The 24035-nt window shown below is 50.8% G+C and overlaps 2 protein-coding genes across 10 annotated transcripts in view; one reads left to right on the top strand and one right to left on the bottom strand.

The window, feature by feature from the left end:
- The first annotated feature begins 266 nt into the window (after positions 1-266).
- Positions 267-2122, top strand: CCDC96 (coiled-coil domain containing 96). The gene has a single exon (XM_029234597.1). The coding sequence runs from the start codon at positions 267-269 to the stop codon at positions 1905-1907; it is 1641 nt and encodes a 546-aa protein (XP_029090430.1). The 3' UTR covers positions 1908-2122.
- Positions 2123-7031: 4909 nt separating this feature from the next.
- Positions 7032-24035, bottom strand: part of TBC1D14 (TBC1 domain family member 14) — a 103070-nt gene continuing 86066 nt past the window's right edge. For all 9 annotated transcript variants that reach the window (XM_029234768.1, XM_029234771.1, XM_029234766.1 and 6 more), the window contains 2 exons: positions 13060-13318; positions 7032-9599 (listed from right to left, as the gene is read on the bottom strand). In XM_029234768.1, coding sequence (XP_029090601.1) covers positions 9534-9599; positions 13060-13318 — 325 coding nt within the window. In that variant the 3' untranslated portion in view covers positions 7032-9533. The remainder of the gene's footprint in view (positions 9600-13059; positions 13319-24035) is intronic.

Here is a 24035-nt window from a genome sequence, read left to right as displayed (position 1 = left end):
CGGGCGCGGGGAAAAGGGCGGAAAGGAAGCGCGGCACACGCGCCACGCCCCTCGTGGAGCGAGCCTACGGCCTACCCCAATCAACGCTACCCGTCGTCCGCTCGCGACCTCCCATTGGCCTGCTCTTGCCAGGAGGCGGGGGGAAGGGGCAGGGCGTCAGGCGGACGTCCAGCCAATCGCCGGGCCCACCGCGCGCGCCCCTGGTTGCCCCTGGAAACTTAACAGCCTGCAGCCGGGGTCCGCGGCGCCGGCCCGGTGGGAGGGAGATGGTCGACCGCTCCGACCACAATGGGGACCCCGAGAAGGATGCTGGAGATGTGGAGAGCCTGGCCTCACGGCTGTCCGGGATCAAAACCAGCTCTGGCCCCCAGTCCCCGGCCGAACCCGCGGAGCCGGAGGCGGAGGCCGTAGAGGCTTCAGAGGAAGGCGCCGAGCCGGCCGAGTCCCAGGAACAGCCGGCGGCCACCGAGGTTGCTGGCGAGAAGGGGCCCGGAGAGCCGGAGTGGCCGGCCGAGGCCGAGGCGGAGGCCGAGCCAGGGGACCTGGCGGAGGCCGAGGTGGAGGAGCCAGCCAAGCCGGAGCCCGAAGGCGGCCCCGAGGAACCAGAGGAGGAGTGGAAGGAGGAGGACGAGGACGAGGCGGAGGTGGCGGCGGAGTCGAGGAGGAAGGAAATCCTGTCGCAGGTCTGTCTGCAGCAGGCCACGGCCGGCAAGGAAGAGGCTGCGCCAGACCAAGAGGCTGAGCGGGAAGGACAGCTGGCAGAGGAAGGAGAAGAGAGCGAGGAGAGCGAGAAGCAGCTTGTGCAAGGAGGCCTGGGCAAAACCGAGGACGAGCTGGGGGATTTGGACGAGGGACCCGAGCTTGAGAGCTGCGACTGGACTGAGGAGGTGCAGAAGCAGCAGGAGCAGCAGCTGCGCGCCGAGCTCCTGGCACAGTTCCGCTCCCTGACGGCGGAGCGAGAGCGCCACCAGCGCTACAGCATCTACCTGCAGCACAGGATCCTCGAGGCGCTGCGCAAGAAGGGCCTGGATGCAGCCGAGGTGCCCGAGAAGGGCGCGGAGCCTGAGGCCCCCGAGAAAGAGCAAGCGTACCTACGCCATCTGGCCATGCTGGAGGATCTGAGGAAGCAGGAGTCAGATGACCTGCGCTGGTACCACCGCGAGCTGGACCAGCTGAAGCGGCAGTGCGAAGAGAAGCTCTCCCGGGTGGAGGAGGAATGGCGACGCTTGCAGGCACTCAAGAAGCAGGTGGTGATGCAGGCCATGGGCAGCTGCCGGATGAGGGGTGGTCGCCAGGCCGCTCTGCGAGAGGTGGAGCAGATCCAGGCATTGGAGGATAAGAAGGAGAAGGCGATAAGCGCTGTGAGGCTAGAGAACGTGCAGCTGAAGCAGAGTTTGGTGCACTTTGAAAACAGGCTGAGGGCCCAGGAGGACCAGACAGAGGGCCTGCTCCTGATAGATTTTGAACAGCTTAAGACTGAGAACCAGACCTTGCATGAGAAAGTCGAGGAGAGGAACGAGGAGCTTTTGAAACTGCGCAGCAAGGTGACCAACCATGTGCAAATCATAACCCACGTGAAGGAAAAGTTACACTTTGTGGACATAGAAAATGCGTGTAAAAAGTCAGAGCTTATGGAGATTGAGGCTCAGGTGGCCCTAAAGAGGGACATCTTGACCAAGACTAAGCAAGCCCGGGACAGCCTGCGGATTGACAACATCAAGCTGAATCAGAAGTGCGGGCTTCTGGGCAAGGAAGCACTCCTTCGGGACATGGAAGAGAAGGTGGACAGGACTGAAGAACTCAGCCAGCACTTGGAAGCCCTGAAGCACCATCACGCTGGGCTTATTCTGTCCTGCAGAGGCGTGAAGCAGAAGATCAGGGAAGCCAAAGCCTTTCTGCCTCCTTGACGGGAAAGAGTCGGCAGAGTGTCTTCGATCTCAGCAAACTTCATCCTTCGTTAACTCTTATTCTCCATTTCTTGCCATTCTTAAGGCAGCCTATGATGGTTGGGATGGAACTGTGTTTTGTCTTCTTAATTTTTCAGCTCCCCAATTAGTGCTGAGTTAGCACTCAGTTCATACAGGGTTAAGTAAAACAGGTACAGAGGAATAAACAGGGATGACTTACTCCTCATAAAAAGCTGTCAAAAGCCCTTTTCTATCTGAGCAATTCCATAATTTCAGTGTCCTGACACTGAGGAGAACGTCTTCCTCCATGTGTGACAGGGTTCGACAAAGGGGCAGGGTGTCAACAACATTCCTGTGCATTAAGCTCAGGGTGAAATGCCCTTTGAATGCATTGAACTGTGTGGTCCTGAGTCTCCCGGCTCCGTTCGAACCTCACTAATTCCCTTAGTCTAAAATTGTTTTGCATGTAAGTAGCACTAGCTTCTGGGGTAATAAAAAAAATACCCGGGAACAGGAGGAATGAGAACCAGGGAAAGGAGCTGACGTTCCTTCGTCTCTCCTTTTCCAGTGAAAGGAGGCTCAGTCTGTCTGCTTAACTGTGAATGTTCGTTTCTGGCTCAACGAGGCTTCAATTCTAATGAAACGTTTTCTTGGATCCACGAAAGAAATGCATTGATCTGTACCAAAAAATGAAAGTTTGTCTTCCAATGAAGACAGAGTGGTGACTGTGCTGTGTATTTTGCCAGGTGCAAAATATATAGACTGGCGACTGCCGACTGTCTGTAAGCCTTTTGTTTTCAGCGAGATATTTTCAGATCTTGGACCCTCACTGTGCACATGATTTTACTCTATATCAAATATTAAAATGTCTCTCATTCCTTGAGTTCATGTAAGAAACACCTGATAGGTCTATCTCCTTAACCTGGAATCAGTGATGACTATTTTCCGGTTTCTTTGACACTTTGGGGAGCTAGGGGCTTGGTTTTATTTCTTCTTAATCTTAGCTTGAATTTTGAGATGTGCAGATTTGGGATTAACAGTATTATCCCATCGCTAAACTTAAGAATAAGAAAGATCATAAGAAGGGTGATCTCTTTTTTGGTGCTAAACACCTTTAGAAACCCTTCTCTAGGCAGATGACTCAGTTGGTCGTGAGAAAATCACAATAACTTTCATCTTTTGATGACATGATTTTGTTTTCTAAGGTGTGTTCCCTTTAAAGCCAATAAAGGTTGATTAAAATTCCTTTTATTCAGCACACTTACACACTTTTTTATAACACTACTTATCAGAGCACACAAAGGTAACAAGGAGGGGAGTAAAAAGTTTTGCCTTCCTACTTCCCTTCTCCTCAACCTCTACAATTTCTGTCTTCTCTCCACCCTATTCATCAAGACCAAAGTGAAGTAGTGAATCACTGACAAATAGGACTTGGTTTTCCCGGTGTCTCAAACTGAAAGCGACACAGGCGCACTAGGTTCTGTTGTGGCTGAGGAGGCTTGAAAGTCAAACTGGCAACAGGCTCGGTGCCTTCACCAAGCGAGCAGCTTTCATTATCAGTATCCAGCCCCTTGGTTCACTAGAGAGAACAGGTATTTTCAGCTGACTCTGAACCACTGGCAGTTACCCAGGTGGATCCAAACCTTTCCTCATAAGCCTTCAACCCAGTGACTTGCAGGTCTCTGCGAGCACAAAGATACAAAATAGACTGATGCGGCTGGCCTTGCTTTAAGCAGCAAAGCTGCCGATGGTCTCTCAAATTACATGACCTGTGCTGGAGATGTTCCAATTGACTAGATAAATAATCTGTTGATTACAGAAGCCAGGACCCTAAAGCATCCTCTCCCCCGTCTTACTGCACCCCACAGCAGCCTGCGTTTAGCCCCATGCCAGCCTTTGACCCACCGCTTTGTGACTGTCTGCTTCGTCCTCTGTGCCCCCGAGACAAAGGCCCCGGAAGACAAGGACTGTTGGCTTACCATCCTCCTTAGTGGCCAAGCACAGTGCCAAGCACACAATCAATGCTGAATAAATTTGTTGGACTAATGCATAATGTCAGTCTCATTTTCTGAAAATAAGGGTTACTTGAATGCCTATTATATGTCAGGCACCAAGTTCTATGTCAGATTCAGAAACAATTACAGGCAGAAAAGAGGATTTCTCACGAAGTAGAACCACTGAGGAAAATGACAGGGGAGCAGGCTTGCAGCCACGGAAGAAGGACATACACAGAGTTGTCCATTCCAGCAGAGACCCTGCCTTCCATGAGGGGAAAGTTAAAGAGTAGTGCCTGAGTTTGGACTAGAAACCCCTAAAACTAAGATTATTTTTATGAACACTAAAAGGCTAAAGATTTTTTTTTCATCTCTGTGTCAAAAAGTACAGGGCTTGGGGCTTCCCTGGTGGCGCAGTGGTTAAGAATCCGCCTGCCAATGCAGGGGACACGGGTTCGAGCCCCGGTCCGGGAAGATCCCACATGCCGCGGAGCAACTAAGCCCGTGCGCCTGCGCTCTAGAGCCCGCGAGCACCTCAACGAAGAATAGCCCCCGCTCTCCGCAACTAGAGAAAGCCCACACGTGCAGCAATGAAGACCCAACACAGCCAAAAGTAAATAAAATAAAGTACAGGGCCTGAAAAATGCAGGCACGAGAAAATTTGAATGAGGTGTTACATGAAACTAGCCTTCTGGGTTTTTTTTTGTTTTCAACACTTTATTCTAATTTCGAAATACAAATGTACAACCACTTCTAATCTTCAGGTAGACAGCCAAGGCCTTCCCTTAAGGGTAGATTCTTTGATTCTCGAATGACTGCACCCATTTTGAATTGTCTATGGATTTCAGAAACTTAAATTTCTTGTAAAATAATCTCAGCACAGACTCCATTATTATTTTCTTTCAAAATCCTGGCCACACCACTTCCTAAATCAGGCAAGTTGCTCAGCCTCTCTGTACCTTGGTTTTTCTCAGTACCCATTTCAGAGTTACTGTGAGGATCAAACAGATACTTTATATAAAGGCTTAACATAGTGCCTGACACACAGTAAACACCCAACAGATGTTAACTATTTTCCAGTTGTGTCACCCACACCCAATTCAATAGCATTTTAAAGAGATCTGCCTTTATTGAAACTTTTCAAAGCTTTTAGTGTTCTTAGAAACAACAATTTCTTTTTGCACCATCGGTTCACATAACATTAAATTATGTAAATACAGTAACTACTACCATTGGCATAAACAAACTTTGGAAGAAGAATCACAGTGACTTACACTCAACTCGCAGATGTGGACATGCCAGAGAGCAGCCTACTGGGCCAGGAACATTCAGGGTAAACTAGCCTTTTTTTAAAAAAATTGGTCTGAGTCGGATGTGTCCACTGTTACAGAGGGGTTTTTGTTTGTTTTTAGCAGCAGTTGGCAGGAGTGAAGCAGGCACTATCTGGATAGAGCTCCAGGCATCTGAAAAAGAAACGCTTTTTTATTGGTAAATGAAAATCATTTTTTGGTGACATCACATTGGAAATTTTTTACTACATAAGTGGAAATACATGTTCCTCTGCAGCCATAATTTAGATGTTTGCCACTCAACAGGGATGCCTGTCTATAAAAAGAGTTAATGCACCCCAATTTGGTACTGTTTATGTTTTAAACTTTCAGGTAAGTCTTAAGTCAGAGTGATGAAGCATGCAAATGCTATGAGTGAAAAGGACTCCAGGAGCGTACCTCCGCCGCTTCCCATCTGAGGACTTCCTTAGCTCTAAGTTCCCTCCGCTGGCCGCGCCCTTCCTCTGGTCCACCTGGTGACCAACAGCTCACCCCAAGGCCCCACTGGGTGGCCGGCGCCTCCCCACCCCACTGGCAGCACCTCGTTCCCTCTCCTGCCTTCTCGGCAGGCTGCACACTGCGGGGGCGTGGTTTCTGAACTGTCAGCCCCCAGTTTCTCTCGGGAAAACGGTCCCCAACTTCCGCTCCCACTCACGGCTCACGCGTTGCAAGGGGGTCCTCCCCCAGGGGCCGGCCGTCGGGCACGGCTCTACCTCCTCCGAGCTGAGGTCAGAGGTCCCAGAGGAAAGCTTCCGAAGGCCCCAGAGCAACGTGTTCTCTGGGGAGGGGTGTTTCTGAGCAAGGGCTGGGGAGCCACAAGGCCAGAGTCTGAACCCCAGCTCTGCCACCAACTGGCTGCAGGGGCCCAAGCAGATCACTTCTGAGCCACACCTCAGAAATGGGGCAGTGACAGAGCCGCCGTGGACAGGAATCAGGTCAGCCACGGAGCACTCAGCCCAGAGCCCGGCACGGGTGGAGCAGTGAGCGAGCCCCCGGCAGTCAACCCTCGAGCACCCTCAGCCTGCGGAGGACGGAGACCACAGGGCAGTGGCCCAGAGCGGTGAGGCAGGTCACTCGCGGAGAGAGGGCACCGTTTCTGAGCACCGTGTGAGGGCCCAAACACCCCATGAGCCGCGCGCCTCCGAGCACTGGAAGGAAGGGCGCACCGAAACGTGGGCATCGCTCTGCCCAGCTCTGCGGGACCTGGCAGCCTGCTCCTAGCCCACCGCCGCCACAGGCGGCGCTGCTGGTCTCCACCCCAGACGGGAAGGGGCCACGGCCGCCCACTGACCTTACGAGGCTCCCAGCAGGGTCGAGGTAGTGTCAAGAGCCCGGCGGCTGGCCCAGAAAGCCCGATGACCTGCTCGCACGGGCGGCAGGCTCAGGGATGTGAGCAGGTGAGTGTGGCAGACACGTGGAGACGAGGGGCTAAAGCCACGGGCGCTCAGGCTCGAGGGGCAGCAAGGCTGGGGCTCCCCTCTGCCTAGAAGGGGTGCAGCACTAACTTTCCAGCCCTTGACAAAATTACCGTAACTGTACCATCTTCCTTATTTAACTGAGACTAGTAAGTGGATTTTAAAATATTCAAACAGCATGATACTCAAGATTTTACCATACTTCAGGGTGAGAACTCCAACTTTAAACCAAACTGCCGTGAACGTAAGTAACAATTTTACATGACTTTTATTTAATAAAACCACATATTTACAATTGAAAAAGTCCTAGTTTGATACACTTTACTAAATAAAATTAAAGTTAACTGTACAAGCAATTAAAACATGATATGTAGAACAAGTGTTATCAGGGGTTTTCTATCAGCAAACTATTTAAAATAGTCAAAAACTGAGCAGTTAAAAAGTACCCTTTAAAGTGAACGTTTCTCCAGATGGGATTTCAATGACTGGTGGGGACACAGCATCCGACTCTGAAGTGCCAGCTGCACAGAGGTCCCAAACCTGAAGTCTCACATCCTGAAAATCAATGGCACGGGAAGTGGAGAGGGCAGGCTTCCAGGGGCTGCACTTCAATTTCTGCTTCCAGTTTTCCTAAACAAGAAGGTCAAGCAGAGAAGCACAGCCCTGTGCTGTCCGGCAGCCCTCTGCGGAAAGGTGCGAAGTGACCCTAGACTTGGACTTAGAACTTCCCGGCCTCTGAGGTGGACGCATCAAACCAGCAAGAGCTTGTGTGGTCCCTGGACAGGTCAGGAAAACCTCCTTTGAACTAAAGATGTGGAAGTATTCCAGATTGGCCTGGAATCCTGTTTAAAAATGTAATGCATATATGGTGCTATCCGAAGAGATTTATGTCAAACTGTCTGACAATAATGTTGAGGGCTGGGGTCTGACTACACATGAAGTTGCGCAAACGCATTCTCAATAACTTGCCCACGCCCCCTGCTGCATCGCTTTCTGTCACCACTTAAGGAACATCTTTATGTACAGTAAGAAAATATATACATCTTTCAAGAACAGAAAGCCCATGTCATGGAACAAAACCAAGTACATCCGTGAGGAACGGCGTGACAGGGCTCGCGGCCCATTTCCCAGGCCGGGCTCAGCCTGGGTTATACTCAGCCGCATGAAGTCAGGGAACGGCTGGGTCTGGAAGGCTGCCGAGAGCTGGGTGGAGACAGAACACCTCCTCCAAGAGGTCAGGCAAGTCAGCGTTTAAAGGCTGAGGCAGACAGTGTACGCAAGGTGCTCTGCAACCTCCCTGGAGAGTTCAGCCAGGAACACAAGGGAAAAAATGACACACGGAACAGAGCTGGGACGGAGGGCATGAGGATGGCCACTGGCTCGGCACCTTGCTTTGTACCTGAAGTGTCATCGGCGGATATGGCAGATATAGAAAACCTATAAAAATAATGCTGTAGTTAGGCTCTACCCCAACCCGTGTCTCCCTGCCGCACGCTATGCTCTCAGAGCCGAGGGCGCTCCCGACATCAGGAACCAGGTCAGCTGGGGGCACTCCCTGGGGCTGGGACAGATGGCTGAGAAGGGCTGCGGGGCAGCAGGTGCCCTTGAACCTGGCCTACTGAGCACGCCAGAGACCAACATGCCAACGCGTTAGCATGGAACCAGTTTCCATGGAGACTGGCCTGTCCTTTGGACCCTTCTGTGCCAAAACTCTTCATGTCTTTGAATTTGGATAACCAAAGTTCTCAATACAAAGTTCTCCAAATTAGTCAAGGAAAAGCTAGAACAAAAAAGTTGCTAACGAACTTGGGGAAAACCAGCTATGCGGGGGAAAGGCTGCCAGCACGGATACTGAGAATCCTGACAAGACGTGCGGGCTGCTGGATCCTCAGTCCTTACAACCGTCCGTCTGTAAGTCAAATGCGTGAGGCGGGATCACCGCACGCAGGACTGCGCCTGCCGTTTAGGGGACAAGGGGAGTGCGCTGGCAGAGCAAGGGAGCAGCCCCCGACCCCGCCGTGCTGCGCCGGCCTCCACAGGAGCCAGGAGGGTGCACGAGGGGGTGGGTCTGAACACCCTCTTGCCTCCCCTCCGGCTCAGAGGGGCCACCGCCGTCCGTTTCCCACTAGCGTGAAGCCCTTCTCAACTGTCGCAGCGTCTCCGTGCGCACCTCCTCCTGCTTGGACTCGTCGCCACCGCTGGACAAACGTGGGCGCAGCCTCTGGGACAGCAGGGCTCCCACTGCAACCTAAGCATGCACTGTCAGCCCTCCTGCTGGAATTCTGTCAAGGCAACGTGGTAGAAGGTCAACCTGAAGGTCAGATCGTGTCCCGGGGAGCCCATGCGCACTCGTCAGCGGCTGTCCTGTGAGAACCCATTTTCCTGTAATGTTATCTTTGGTAGCTGGGCTTTAGAAACATGACCTGCGGCCCTTGAAAGATTATCTCGGTAACTAAATCAGTAATCCCTTTCTGACGAAAATATGAGCCAATAACATCTCTGAGGTCTCCCAAATAACATTTCTCATGCACCCTGGCTATGAAAAATTGTAATGTACTTTCCAGTAGTTGACATAAAAGCATTACAATTTAATTAACTTTTGCTGAAATGAGGGGAGGGGATTAGCCACTGCCCTATTTTTAAACCATGCAGAATATGCAGTGGTTGGCCATGGCCATCATTCCACCGAGCTTCTTAAGGCTTAGCCTTGGTTTAATTCTTTTAAAACTTTTTTTGTTTGTTTTGTTTTTGTTTAAGGCCAACTCCAGCATTAGGAATCAAACGTGAAAACAGCCCCTGTTCTTCGGAGCTGCCAGTGTGTCCGCCTGTAACAACACAGGTGCCACTCGGAGAACTGCTTCAGTGCCGAGCGCAAGTCCACCTGCCGCCTCAGTGTCTGAGAGATGGGCTTCCTTTCTCCATTTCCCGGCTGTCCTTCTGCAAGGCGGTCAGTACCTGGGAATCACAGGAACACATCGGTGGGTGATCTGCAACACACACTGAACACAGGTCCTGACAGCCTCCTGTCACCTGCCACCTCTCTGGTCCGTCTGCCACGCCTGCATCCAGACCCACCCTTCAGCATGGAAATCCGAGCACGCCGTCGCCGGGCTAACGTCTACGACCACTTCCCACCAGCCAGCAGGTACCAATGGCAAGGCAGGGCTACGGGGCTCTGTTCCTTCCACAGTCTGGCTCCAGCCCCCGCACGCCCCACTCTAGAATGCCAACATCCTCTGGGGCCTTCACACGCAGCTGCCCCCGCTGCCCTGCCCCTCGCTCTCCACCAGCAAATGATGCATCCTTCTAAGGCCTAAGAGACATCAGCTCCTCGCACGCCTTCCTGGGAGTTCCCAAGGCAACTGAACTCATTCAACTGGGTGCTCAGCTCTCAGTTAACACCTTTGTTTTTAAAAACATGACATTCCACTCTGATTGCTTTATAACAGCCGTGACGTAACAACAGGCCCCACTTATCGCACGCCCACTCTAGCCTCACCAGGCACCTCCAGCACAGCAGCTGTTTAATCCACACAACACTGTAAGTCACCTGAACAACAGACACTCATACAAGCGACCTGCTAAAAGCCAAACAGCTCATATGGACTCAAACCCAGATCTGTCTGATTTCGAAACCAAGGGACTCTCTGTAGCACCTGTGCTAAACTACTTGGGCCAGGCACTATGCCACTTTAATTGAATTACAAAGTACAAGGGGTAAAGCAGAAACATTTTCTGTGGGTTTCAAATAAATTGCGCAGAAGGGCTAAAGGTAGAGAAAAGTCCCTCTCTCTACCTCTAAGTAAATGACACTTTCAGCTAAACATAAACATTTAACTGTTTTGTGAAGCTCACCAGGATCTTAACCTTAAGCACAGTGTTTAAGAGAAACGTGCATAAAGCACGGTTCCCATGGGACCTGGAACTAAATAACCTCGCTGGTGCCTACCATCAGGCTAACTCCTATTACTGTCCCACCGTTAGACAATGTCCTACTATTTAATAACCTTTGACCTGGTTTTAACCAATAATTTTCACCTAAAATGCAAGGAGCAAAATGACAGATCTGGATTCAGTCCTTCTCTCTGCGCGTGTCTCTGTGGGTATGCGGGCGAGGGTGGGGATAGAGGGAAGGACCAGTGAAATACTGGGAGGGCCAAAAAGTTCCTTCGGGTTTTTCCGTAATCTTACGGAAAAATACTAATACTAATTAAGGATTTCAAGATGTAGCCCCATATTTTCATTCTGCGTTAATCAGAGAAAGGCTCTTCCCTCTCGCCAGATCCCTGTTAATTATATAGCCAGTCCCGCTCACACATAAGCTGAGTTGTTTTAATGGCTTTGCTGAGATACAGTTCACATACCACACAATTCATCCATTTAAAGTGCACAATTCAGTGGCTTTGCGTATATTCGTAGATATGTGCAACCCTCGCCACAGTCAATTTTAGAACATTTTCATCACCCCATCCTCCAGCTATCACAGCCCTGCCCCCCACCTCGCCCATTCCCTTGGCAACCACTAATCTACTTCCTGTCTCTACAGATTTCCCTTTCTGAAATTGCATGTGAGTGGAACCACATAGCATGTGGTCTTCAGTGTCTGGCTTTTTCACTTAACATAATGTTTTGAAGGTGCATCCATGTTGTAGCACGAGTCAGTACTTCATTCCTTTTTATAAACTGAACATATTTATTTCAGAAATGCAACTCATGTCACACGAAGCACAAAATAGTGGCCACCCCGCCCTGTAAAAGCAGGGGAGCATTTCACAGTACCACCCAAGGGCCCACTACAGCAGCTGTGCTCCTTCCCAAAAGACCCAGATAGGAAGGAAGACCACCAGCCAGACAGCATCATGTAACAGGACAGGGAGATGAGGAAGGACTAGACGCGAGGCAGACCAAAGGGCCCAGGTGAGAGGGGAACCTCTCTCTGGTTAATAAGTAAACAGGAACTGAACTGTACACTTTTAAAAAGGTGAATTTTATGGTATGTAAATTAATAAAGCTGTTATAAAAATAAAGAGGCTGCTAACTAAGATCAAAGGGAGAGAGTCTAATCACCTATGAAGTAATCTGGCCAAACATAAAAACTGACTGAGCCTTCAGATCTGTCAATTTACAGGACATACAGAGTAGAAGGACCACGTTAAACACCACCACAGGGGACTTCCCTGGTGGTCCAGCAGTTAAGACTCTGCGCTGTCACCGCGGGGGGCGCAGGTTCAATCCCTAATCGGGGAACTAAGATCCCGCGTGCTGTGTGGCAGGCATGAATGAATGAATAAATTTTAAAAACAGCACAGGGATAGAACCAGCAAAATCCAGATGGTGGGAACTGCTATTAGACAAATGACCTCGTTTCCTCAATAAATAAAGGGGGAAGGGAGAAGTGGAAAGGTGGGTAGCCTATACACTAAAAAAAAAAAAAAGACTTAAAAGACCTTTCAACCAACTGCAATGTGTAGACCTTATCTGGATCTTGACTTAAGCAAACTATAAAGCTACTGCTGACATCTGAAAACAGAAATCTGAAACTGGAGATTTGACAGGCACATGGGGGTTCGTTATTCTATTTTATTCTATTTTTGAATGTACTTAAGATCTTCTACTAATAAAAAAGATTCACCAGGAACAAGCGTTGTATGGCATACTTGAGCAAGTGCAAGCCTCCCCTAGGACCTGATGCTCAGGCAGACTGAGCATACGCTGAGTCAGGAAGCAAGGTTTTATTTTTTCCCTTTCGGAATGATCAAGACTAGAACCAGACAACAACAGCCAATCCCACAGGGGACAAAACCTAAGAGGGGTGTCCAGAGGGGAAGAGAGGAACCTAGAAGAAGCAGGCCCAGGGTGGACGCGCTCCCGCGCTATCGGCTCAGCTGCTCCGCGAACAGCCGCTAGAGCCGGAGCAACACATCCCCACACCCAGGGAAGCCCTCCCCCCCTCCCCCCCTCCCCCCCTTCTCTGCCTCCGCAACTGCTGAGAACACACAGTTCACCTCTTTGGGCCTCCCTTGTCTATCCGTGAGATGGGGACAAGTTAGTTCCCTTTGTTTACTGTCTCTGACATTTAAAAAAAGGGGGGAAGGCCTGTTTTACAAAACACTCTCTGACACGCAGAGAGTGCTGGGACGGCAAGCCAGAAGTTCTGACCTCCCAGTGCCACTGCAGAACGGGTGGGAAGGCTTTTATTCTCCAGCCCCTTCTTCTGGCAGAGACCCAGAGAGGAAGCGCCTGCCCAAGACCCCCCTGTGGCAGAGCCGAGCCTCAAGCCCAGGTCACCTCACTTCCAGTCCAAGAACTACTCCAGAGAGGGCTGTTTCCTCAAAGGGCACTCGGCATAACTCACTTCCTGAATCAGACCACTGAGCCATCGCTCTACGGAGTAGAGAACAAAAGACCCGCTTACCTGAGCCCACTTCTTGTTTCGACTTTGCATCTGAACTGTAGCTATGGAAGCAAAAAGCTCCTCTGCAGGCAAGTCCTCGGGCAGCCGCGTTAGGAACTGAGCTATGTGAATGAAGTCCATGTGGGTCAGGATGTCCTCGAACAGCTTCAGGAGGCCCAGGGCCGTGCGGAACAGAAACTGCTCCCCGTCACGACAGAACACATCCCACACACGACAGGCCAGATCCAGGGGCAAAGATTTGCTATATAAAGTAAAGATCCTGGAAAAAAAGTTTGAGTTGTTTACATTCTGGATGGCACAAAGAAAGAGCTCTGAATTCAGATTGAATCCATTAAAATGCTCCCTGAGTTAGTCACTTTCATACTTACACTGCGGGGTGGGGGGGAGGGGAGGTGGAGAAGCCCTAAGCCTGCATTAACTCTGATGGTCAATTTAAACATTTTATAGAACAGCATTATCAGGGAGCTTCCCCGGTGGCGCAGGGGTTAAGACTCCGTGCTCCCAATACAGGGGGCCTGGGTTCAACCCCTGGTCAGGGAACTAGATCCCACATGCATGCCGCAACTAAGGAGCCCCTGAGCCACAACGAAGGGGCCCTCCTGCTACAACTAAGACCTGGCGCAACCAAATAAATAAATGAAAAACAAAAAACAGCTTTATCAGCTTTCACAGAGAATCTCAAACAGCGTACAGTTTCTGAATTAGACATCAATTACTTCTACGTACCACACATATTTACCGTGCACCTACTATGTGCTTATTACTCTGAGGTAAGTGCTAGATATAAGGTTAATAAGGCAGACAGAGCTTAGAGTCTGGTGGGGAGTAAAAACAGTACACGGAAATGTATAATTCAGGGACTTCCGTGGCCGTCCAGTGGTTAAGACTCCACGCCTCCACTGCAGGGGGCACAGGATCGACCCCTGGTCAGGGAACTAAGATCCTACGTGCCACGCAGTGTGGCCACAAAAAATACACACACACACACACACTCACACACACACAATTCAGCATACACAAGTACCCATTACTTCTGAAGAGTACCATACACTTTTCTCCCAGTAGGGGTCAGCAAAGAACAGAGTAAATTCTTCCAAATAAATTTGACAGTGGATTACAAGAAATTGATCTTATATTTATCAATGCAAACCATCAGATGAAAAAAGTAAGTGAAACACAGATATGTACTCCCTTAGAAAACTGGGATGATCACAAATCAAACTACCAAACAAATACAGTCTTAGGTGAGCAAATAGGTCTAATCATCTCTACCCTGGACTTGGTCCTATGTCACAAAGCAAGGCGAGTCCAGGGTGAGATGCAGGCCAAGCTGATTCTCTGTGAATCCGCCCTCCTCCCGCAGCTGTGAGACGCAGCCCGGGTGCCATCTCCGGGTGCTTCCTGACCCCCACCCGCTCCGGGCCCCGCTCTGCCCCCGTGCTTTGACCGCGAGCTGTTTGCTCCTGTCCTCCCCACGGACACTGCCCAAGAGCAGGGACCCCACCCGCTGCATCTCCACCCGCAACACCTGGCGCAGCACCTGGCGGTCTCTGCTGAGGAAGTGTGTCCACAAACTCCCAGCCGCTTCAGGACGGCACAGGTGTTAGTGGTTCTCACTGCCTTCTTCCCAGTATTAGTCCTCATCACAAGTGGGGACGTTCTCTAGCCCTCCTGGAAAATCACTTGTCCACAGGTTTCAGTATTTCCCCAGGCCTTTAACAGCAGGACTCTCACTCTCCTACAACAGATCCTACAAGAAACATTACACCGGGACCTCGCTGGTGGTCCAGCGGTAAAGAATCCTCCTTATAATGTAGAGAACGCGGGCTCGATCCCTGGTCAGGGAACTAAGATCTCACATGCTGCGGGTCAACTAAGCCCGCGTGCGGCAACCACTGAGCCTGCACGCCTCAACAAGAGCCCGCGAGCCGCAACTAAGACCCGACAGGGCCAAAAGTAATGAATAAAGTAAATAAATAATAAACCTTAAAAAAAAAAAGGAAATGTCACCCCATGCTGGCAGACCTGCTCACAGGTTTCACAGGCACGGGCTCCCTGTCTGCCGTGAGCTATCTACTCTGCCTCTCTCCCCCGGGCAGGATGCTCTGCGGAGGAGCGTTCACACAGCGTGCTGGCTGAGACCCAGTAACCTTCAGGGCTACCCCCGTCAGTGCTTTACAAGGTTCAAGAAAGGCATAATAATCTAGATTTCAACTCAGATGATGGAAGAGGGAGACAGATGTCAGAGAAAAATCACTCCAGCTCCCGCCACCAGTGACAGAACCAGACCCTGAACCCATGCCCTGAATGTCCACAGTGGGCCACGTGACCTCAGGCAACATGCTGGGGAGGACAACCTACCTTTAAGAGGTACAACCAACCTTCAGCCTGAGGGTTTTACTGTCTCAAAAGACAGAAAACCATCTCATTACTCAGTCTAGAAAACACAGTTCAAGGGACAGCCAAGAGATCTTTGTTTCGCCTCTCAGTCTGAACATTCTCGATTCTATCTAGAAGACATGTTATTTTTAAAAAATGAAAAAGAACTGACCTAATCCATGCCAATTCATCAGTGGAAATCAAACCTTTACATCTTAAAAGCAGAGTCTTGAGCAAAAAAAGATGGGAAAATTGAGTAGCTATAGGCAAAGAGGGAGAAAAACAACAAAGAAATTTCTCAAATATAATATTCTTGAGTTCAGATTTGTGTGTGCGTCTTCATAAACTACTTCAGATATATTTTGAACTTTACAAAATTAAGCCAACATCCAAATGATGGAGAATGCCACATTCATCTGGGACACAGTAAAAGTTCTATACAAGTGTTATTTATTATTACATTTTTTAAAAATGTATACCAAAAATGATATATATTAAACACATTCGAAGTACTGTCTATGGAGTGGGGATGGGATAAAAAGGAATAACGACAGACAAACAAGAATACCCTTGCATGAAATAGTGACACTAGTTTACCATGAACTCAGAAGTATGATTAATTTAATCCTCTTCAATTTACATTTTTTAAAAAATTCACAAGAATTTACCAATCAAGCTGTTATCAACCATTTGCTTTACTGAGTTGGCAAATACGGATTATTTGCAGGTAGCATTTGTAGTAAGTCAACGGTTCAAAGTTCAAAAAACTCACCCTGAACTTAGGATGAACTTAAGATATAAAAACCGGACTTCCACGGCGGCACAGTGGTTAAGAATCTGCCTGCCAATGCAGGGGACACGGGTTTGAGCCCTGGTCCAGGAAGATCCCACATGCCGCAGAGCAACTAAGCCCGTGTGCCACAAACTACTGAGCCTGCACTCTAGAGCCCGTGAGCCACAACTACTGAAGACCGTGTGCCTAGAGCCTGTGCTCCGCAACAAGAGAAGCTACTACAATGAGAAGCCCACGCACCACAACAGAGTACCCCCCTTGCTCGCCACAACTAGAGAAAGTCCACACGCAGCAACGAGGACCCAACACAGCCAAATAAATAAATAAATAAGATATAAAAACTACAGCCAAGCCCCGCCCACCCCAAAAAGAAAAAAAAAAAAAGGAAGCGCCACCCTTAATGCCTGTGATGCCCACCTGCTCCATCCTGCCAACCATCCTAGGCATTCCCATTACTCCATGAGGTCACTTCCGAGATCTGAGCCCTGCTGGTTCTCATCAGGTCGGTCCATCATCATAAATATTTTTCAAAGCCTGCTCTAGGCCAGTCCCTGTTCTTTTTGCTGAGGCTATACAGCAGAGAACAGAACAGACAAGTTTCCCTGCCCTCAGGGGTGGAAAGGATATGCACAGAACGTCAGATGTTGATTTAAATAGAAGCAGGGGTGGGAGATAGGGACTGCCAGTGTGGGTGTGTAAACAGGACGGTCAAGGAGAGTGCATCGCTGAAAAGTGACACTTCTATAAAGCCCTGAAGAGGAAGCGGCAAGGCAGGAGAAAGGGTCAGGGAAGTACCCAGACAGAGAAAGTGGTGAGTTCACGAGCTCTGAGGCAGGAGTAAACCCAGCAACACCCAAAGAAGAGCAAGGAGGCCACTGGGCTGAAGCCAAAAACAGCCAAGGGGAGAACACGAGGATGCCTGTGGGGACCAGGGGCCCAGCACACAGGACCTTACAGGCTGTTTACAAGGCCTGCAGGTTTTATTCTATGAGTGAAGCATCTGACCAGGGGAGGGGCCTGTCCCCTGCGCTGAGAAGCGCCTGCAGGGGAACGCAGGCTTCACTGGGTGACCACTGAAACAATCAGGCAGGTCAGCACAGCACGGCAGCAGTGGAGGTGGCCTGAAGCAGAGAGACTGTGGACAGACTCTGCGATGGATGTGTCTCACGGGAAATGCAATGGAGGGGTCTAAGATGCAATTCAAAGGATGGAGTTCTCGTTTAAGGAGATGTGGGATCGCTGGTTTGGACAGGAAGGGCAGGAGGTGAGTTTGAGGCATGTTACGTTGGTAAGCCGGACATCCAAGCGGATAAATGAATTAATCTGGAGTTCAGAGGGCTCTGGGCTGGCGAGTTTGTGTATAGATGGTATCAGATAAAGGAAGTATTCGAGAATCAGAGAGTGAAGAATGTCAAATGCTGCTGAAAAGTCAAATAAGACTGAGAACTGATCACCAAGCACATACTTCATGCACAAAAGTATGAACTGCGCCATACACTGTATCATTTACTATTTTTTACGTACTGAAATGGAATTATTAAGGCCTTGAATGTACTATATCTTAAATAAAGTGTGCCTTTCAAATAAAAACATTTAAAAATTTTCCCCTGGCAAATGTCTACTCGTCCACAGCTCAGCCTAGATGACCCTCTCTGGGAAGGCTGTTTCCTGGCCCCTGGGCTAGGCTGGGTCTCTCCCGTTAGATGTTCACACTGCACCTCATACATCCCTTTCATAACATTCATCGAATGGGGATGGGCCTCCCACCCCAGCTACCTTCCGTGCTCTGAGCCTCACAGGCCCTGGGAGGCCTTCCAGCAGTCAGCTGCCGGCCCCTGGGATCCAGCCCGGGCCACCTCCCGCTCGACACCAAAAGTCCAGGGTCACTGCCTCCCGGTCTTGCTCTGGACGGCCAGCCTCTGAGCAGGGAGGCTGTTCTCCTCCCCCCTCCCCTTCAAGCAGGGCTGCTCGGATGTGCTCCAGCGTCCGCAGGCTCCCTCCCTCTCCTCCCACCTCCCCTTTCACTGGAAAACCATTCATTCCCAGCAGCTTGCAAATGTTTGATTGTATTCTAAACCACATTTAGACTCAGAACCAGCTGTGAACAGGACACTGAAACAATGCTCTCCTGGTTTCCTCTCGGAAGAGTGGTTCATCAGACTGCATTCCTGCGTGTGAAGAGCCACTCAGCTCCCGTGGGGCTGAGGTGAGCCGCACCAGCCCACAGCCCACAGCCCACAGCCCAGGAACACGAGGGCTGCTGTGTGCACAGGGCCCTCCCTGCCTGCAGTCCTGCAAGTCTGCTCCCCAAGGTGGACTCTGGGCTTCACCCTGCTCCAGCCAGGATGCGTGTGGAAGAAACAGGGGCAGACGGCGAAAGCCCCACGGGCCTTCCCGGGACTGCTGGTGGTGTTCTCCCATGGAGGAAGAGAGAATTCGAGGATTTCTCCCCCAAGACGCGTTTGCTTTGCTCCCCTGGACCACTGCATATTACTGCACTGTATATGAAAGATGACAGTTTCAGGTACCGATTCAACTAATGCATAAAAATGTCTTTTTATATTGCTAAACCAATGAAGTGGCTATAGGCTCATAAAAGACAACAAACACAGATTGTCTGTATCTATTTCCCCCTTAATGTATGTAAGAGGAACAGTTTCTTCCCTGTCAAGCCTTCACAATTTCCAGAAAACATTCTTATCTGGCGATGCCTAATCTAACTGCTTGCCTGCAAACAGGGAGCACAGTCAGCGAAGGGAGATGGGGAAGGAGCCCACCACTTCCAAAGCCAGGCATGGAGGCAAAGCTCCTTCTCAGGAACCAGTGGTGGGAGAACGGACACCCACCCTGGTCTGCTTCTCAAAGGCCCTGGCTGCAGGTAAAACAGAGCCGCCAGGAAGCACATACTTCCCGGGGCTGGGCGCTGCTTTATAAGCTCCTACCTGGATTATCCAGTTTATTCCTTGAGTACAATCATCTCCATTTTACAGGTGAAGAAACCACAAATAAAGGGAGGCTGTAGGAACGCAGACTTAGCCTGAGGTAAAAGGGCAAAGGTCACCTAGCAGTCTCCCTCATGGAGAAGCCACGATCAGAGACGTGGACCTTCATGGCCTGCCATCACCGATTTCCAGCTGTGCCCACATTTTCCCATCCTGACCAGTTCCTAAGAATGAGCCTTCGTCCCCAGAGCTGGCTTAGGAAGTGGCCCTGAACCCCACTCCCAAGCCCACCATGGTGCTCCAGAAACTCAGACAAGCAGGGAAGACGCTGCTAGATAACTACCTAGCCTCCTTAGATGTTGTGAGGATTAAATAAAACAACATTAAACACCCAACGCACAGCTGCATTCATTAAAAAATTGAAGGCAGCTGTATGTGTCTCGGTTCAAACTTAATTAACAAGCCCAACCCCTGACCCAATCCTGGAAGCCATCAGCCGGATCCACCTCTGAGCCCCCAGAGCACCCTCCAACTTGAGCCCGCAGGTGTTCTCACCTTAGGTGCCAGCACCAAGCAGCAGGTAAATAATGTGACCCCTGCATTAGCACCTAGGCTTCATCTCAGCCAGGCTGCGGTGCGCTGGTGACCACAGGCTGTGCGGGCCCTTCCTGCGAGCAGCTTTCCCACCTGCGGCCTTGGAACCCTCCTCCAGCCCTCCACACGCACTGAGGAGGCCCCCGGGTGGGCCAGATGCTACTCCGGATGCCGGGAGCTCAGCGAGACAACCCCACCCTAGAGGAGCTCTCAGGCAGACCCGGAAGTTAGAAGCTAATGGGTGAGGGGCTTCCCTGGTGGCGCAGCGGTTAAGAATCCACCTGCCAATGCAGAGGACACGGGTTCGAGCCCTGGTCCGGGAAGACCCCACATGCCTCGGAGCAACTAAGCCCGCGCGCCACAGCTACTGAGCCTGCGCTCTACAGCCCGTGAGCCACAACTACTGAGCCCGTGTGCCACAACTACTGAAGCCTGCGCACCTAGAGCCTGTGCTCCGCAAGAAGAGAAGCCATCGCAATGAGAAGCCCTCGCACCGCAACAAACAGTAGCCCCCGCTCGTGGCAACTAGAGAAAGCCCATGGCAACAACGAAGACCCAATGCAGACAAAAATAAAATGAATCAATTAATTTAAAAATAAATAAATAAAAGCTAATGGTGAAATGTATGCAAGATGTGATGGAAACTAAAATCTTCCGGCGGTAATTTCACCTTGAACCTGCCTTTAAGGTAGAGACTGAGTGTAATGACAGGATCTCCAAGTATCACCAAACATCATTCAAGAAACATTAATCAGGATAGAGAAAGTTCTGCTTGACTCTTTTATTAATTCAGGATTATATATTACAAAACCTACTCACGCCTCCGAATAATTCTGCCGTTTGACAGCAGTGGGAAATGTTTTTGTAAGTTAAATGACCACATGTCAGTCCTCTGCCTGAACACTGAAAACTCTGTAGGAAGACGAGCACAGTGGGCAAGACCCTGTTGTGACCCTCCCGTCTCCGTGTGAGCAAAGAAGAGCAACAAGCACACTAAATAAGACCCCTTGTCAGGAAGGCAGCATCGGCAAGTGAATCTAAGTCTCAGCTGTGAAGTCTCTGTAGCACTGGGCAGACGGCAGCCCCCAGTCCACGTGGGGAGGCTAGCACCCGAGTGAGCCTCGGGCTGGACTCCATGGATTTTAAACCCAGGAAGGGCCCCTCAGGAACAGATGCATTCTTGGCTCTAGGACTCTGAGCCCAGCACGGGGCCAGGCACTAGGGACACAGAGGGGACTGACAAAGCTCAGTCTGGGACTCCCCTGGTGGCGCAGTGGCTGAGAGTCCGCCTGCCAATGCAGGGGACGCGGGTTCGTGCCCCGGTCCAGGAAGATCCCACATGCCGCGGAGCGGCTAGGCCCGTGAGCCATGGCCGCTGAGCCTGCGCGTCCAGAGCCTGTGCTCCGCAATGGGAGAGGCCACAACAGTGAGAGGCCCACGTACCACAAAAAAAAAAAAAAAGAAAAAAGCTCAGTCTGTTACCGGAGCAGCAAGAAACCAACGATGCTCTCAGTGGGTCGGCACCGTGATGGACGGAAGCGTCAACTGCTGGGGTGGAGGGGACAGAAAAGAGGATTCTGGAAGAATAACTCTTAAACTGGTCAAGACAATGTCCTATAAAGCTACGGTGTTATAATCCAGGGGGTGGAGAAACTGTCCTGGGAGTGAAGAAGGACAATTCCTAGATGGCCTCTGGTGGGCAGACGGCGGGGCAGGAGAGGAGATTTTGTCATCTAATCTGAGCACCTACACAGCTCACCCAGGACACTCAGCGGCCGAACCACAGGGGCTCCACAACCCTCCGACACGGACAAGGAGAGTCAGCCATCTGCAGACCACACACACAGTGCAGCTCCACCAGGCATGTGCAGCTCAGGCAGGCCCTGATGTCAGGGCTGTAGACGCGGCTTTGGGAAAGTGATGTGATGTAGCAGAAGAAGCAAAAGCTCTGGAGAGAGACCGATCTGGACCGCTCACTACGGGTGTGGCACTGGGTAAGGGGCCTCAGTGGCCTCCTCTGTGCTAAGACAGACCTGCTCCAGATGCCGTGAAGGTGAAACAAAGCAATGAATGTCTCTGAAATGCCAGCGTCTAGGGCAGGTCCTGAGCAACACCTGCTCTTTCCCTGGGCCTCCTTCCCATTGCCCACCCTGTTTCTGATCGGAGCTTTTACCAAGAGCCTGAATCGCTGCAGACCATCTATAAATGTGGACTGCAAGGAATAAATCACGAATGCATTCAACTCAAATAGTTACTAAGGCCTGCGCTAGGACTGCGGATACAGGCAATGTTCTACTTGGTCCTAATTCTAGAAAGCAGTCAAGCACTTCACCAAGAATAAGCCAACGGCAGCAGAGGCCTAGGCATCAAAGCACAGCGGGCAGCATTCACGAGGCATCAGGCCCCGACCACATCACATCACCAAGGTCTCGGGAGAGGAGTCCTTGGAGCCCCTTTCATTCAGACACCCAGGGTGCTCTGCTGCACGTTCACTGCCCACGTGTCTGACGCACACTGTGTGCTCTCTCATCAGAGTGCTGATGCGTCTCTGAGCTCCGGGACCCACCTCGTGGGCTATGCTGCCTTGTAACTAAATCCCTTAGCGAGGACTCTGTGGGGAGGCGCACAGGCTCTGGAGCATGAACACCAGCGGTGCCATCCAGCTGGCCGTGCGACCTTGGGCAGGTCACTCTGCCTCTCCGGGCCTCAATTTCCTCACATGTAAAACAGAGGTGTTACAATTCACTCCAAGGGCTTGTCCTAAGGGTTAAATGAGATCACGTGAGAAGCAGTGGAGTCAATCAGTGCGAGTCCCCTTGGCCTCTGCCCCCGCTGGATTACAGCCATCTTCGGCCTAGAAAAAAGACAGATAAGCACTCCCCAGGACAGCGCTCTTCACACTGCCCGTCGTGACCATCACTGATCTCTTGCACCGTGACATCATCAGAGTAGATCAGCACCAGCTCTTTTTATGAACCAAAAACAATAGGAAATTCCAGAGCGCTCTGCACATAGTAAAGGCCAAGTGCTGCTTCAAAACACCTGTCTCAGTCATATATGTATATATACATATTACATTGCTGCACACATGGCCACACACTGGGTCACAACATAAAGTTTATTTCCTTTTGCAAGTCAGGGTGAAAAAAGTTTGAAAGACACTATTCCAAGACAGTGTTTTCCAAACCTCCCTTTAACCTGGAATCCTAAGAATCTAACTTGGGGGCCTAAAACAGATAAGGTAGAAGCTGGAGACTCTGGTCCCACGTGATTCTCTCCTAACACCCTCCCCGAGGGGTCACGGGCCCCAGGCCTGGGAATCTGTGAGGCCAGGGTTCATAGTCAAATTACAGCACAGGCGCACCAACAGGGGTGCAGAGGCACAGCCTATGCAAAAGTTGACTGTTCATGGCGTAGAGAAATCATTTGTTGGTTAAATTAAGGTGGCCTTCCAGGCAGGCCCCAAACACTCCCACCCGGCACAGCCAGACAGGTGAGCCCAGCACCCCAGCAGCGGCCACTTCACGGCCTGATGTCTATACTATTCTGTAGTGACGTCAGCACTTGTGGCCTCAGCTACAAGCTCTGACCTCCAAACCCTTGTTCCCAGCAAGAATTCAGCGTAGTCAGAACAGTCTCAGGGTTTAGAACAGAAGTAATGAAACGCCAAAAGTCCCAAAGGCTCATTCCCACGGGTGCAGACAAATCAGCTTTATTTAAGGGACTGAGCCCCGTTTCAGGTGACATTCGGACTTTACCTTCTAGAAGTAAGCCTTTTGTCTCCTGAAAAAAGTGAGCAAAAAAAAAAAAAGTCAAACCAGCTACACGTTCCCAGCAGTTTTAGATCCACTGCGCAAATTAGTGCCGGAGCCCAAACGGGCCTTTCAGTCGAAGTACATCTTTCCTTCTGCAGAGCCCCTTCTGCAGGGCAGGGCAGGGGGATGTAGGGTGATCACCTTACAAGGCCCTGAAAGGCTAACCATCTGGGTAGACAGATGAGGAAACAGGCTCAGAGAGGCTCCACGGCCCTCGCTCAGGCCACAGTTAAGTAACGAGAGAGGCCGGGGGTCGGGCGGGACTGTGGGACCCCGGAGCTGACACTCCTCCTGCAGTGGGGCCTGAGGCACTGCTCCCTCTGTGCCCCCGGCTACCGCCAGCCTTCTCAACTGGCCCCCTGCGGGTGACATCCCAGCCTTTCCCCAGGCCACCACATCCACTGTGTGAGAAGACTTGCCGGTCTACTGCTCCACCCCGGAACTCTCTGGAAG

Source organism: Monodon monoceros, unplaced genomic scaffold, assembly GCF_005190385.1.
Source record: "Monodon monoceros isolate NGI ecotype Baffin Bay Population unplaced genomic scaffold, NGI_Narwhal_1 Super_Scaffold_20, whole genome shotgun sequence".
Classification (NCBI taxonomy): domain Eukaryota; kingdom Metazoa; phylum Chordata; class Mammalia; order Artiodactyla; family Monodontidae; genus Monodon; species Monodon monoceros.
This window is presented reverse-complemented; position numbering and strand designations above follow the sequence as displayed.

Coding starts and splice junctions, on each gene's coding strand:
- CCDC96 (XM_029234597.1), top strand. CDS start 267: ATGGTCGACCGCTCCGACCACAATGGGGACCCCGAGAAGGATGCTGGA.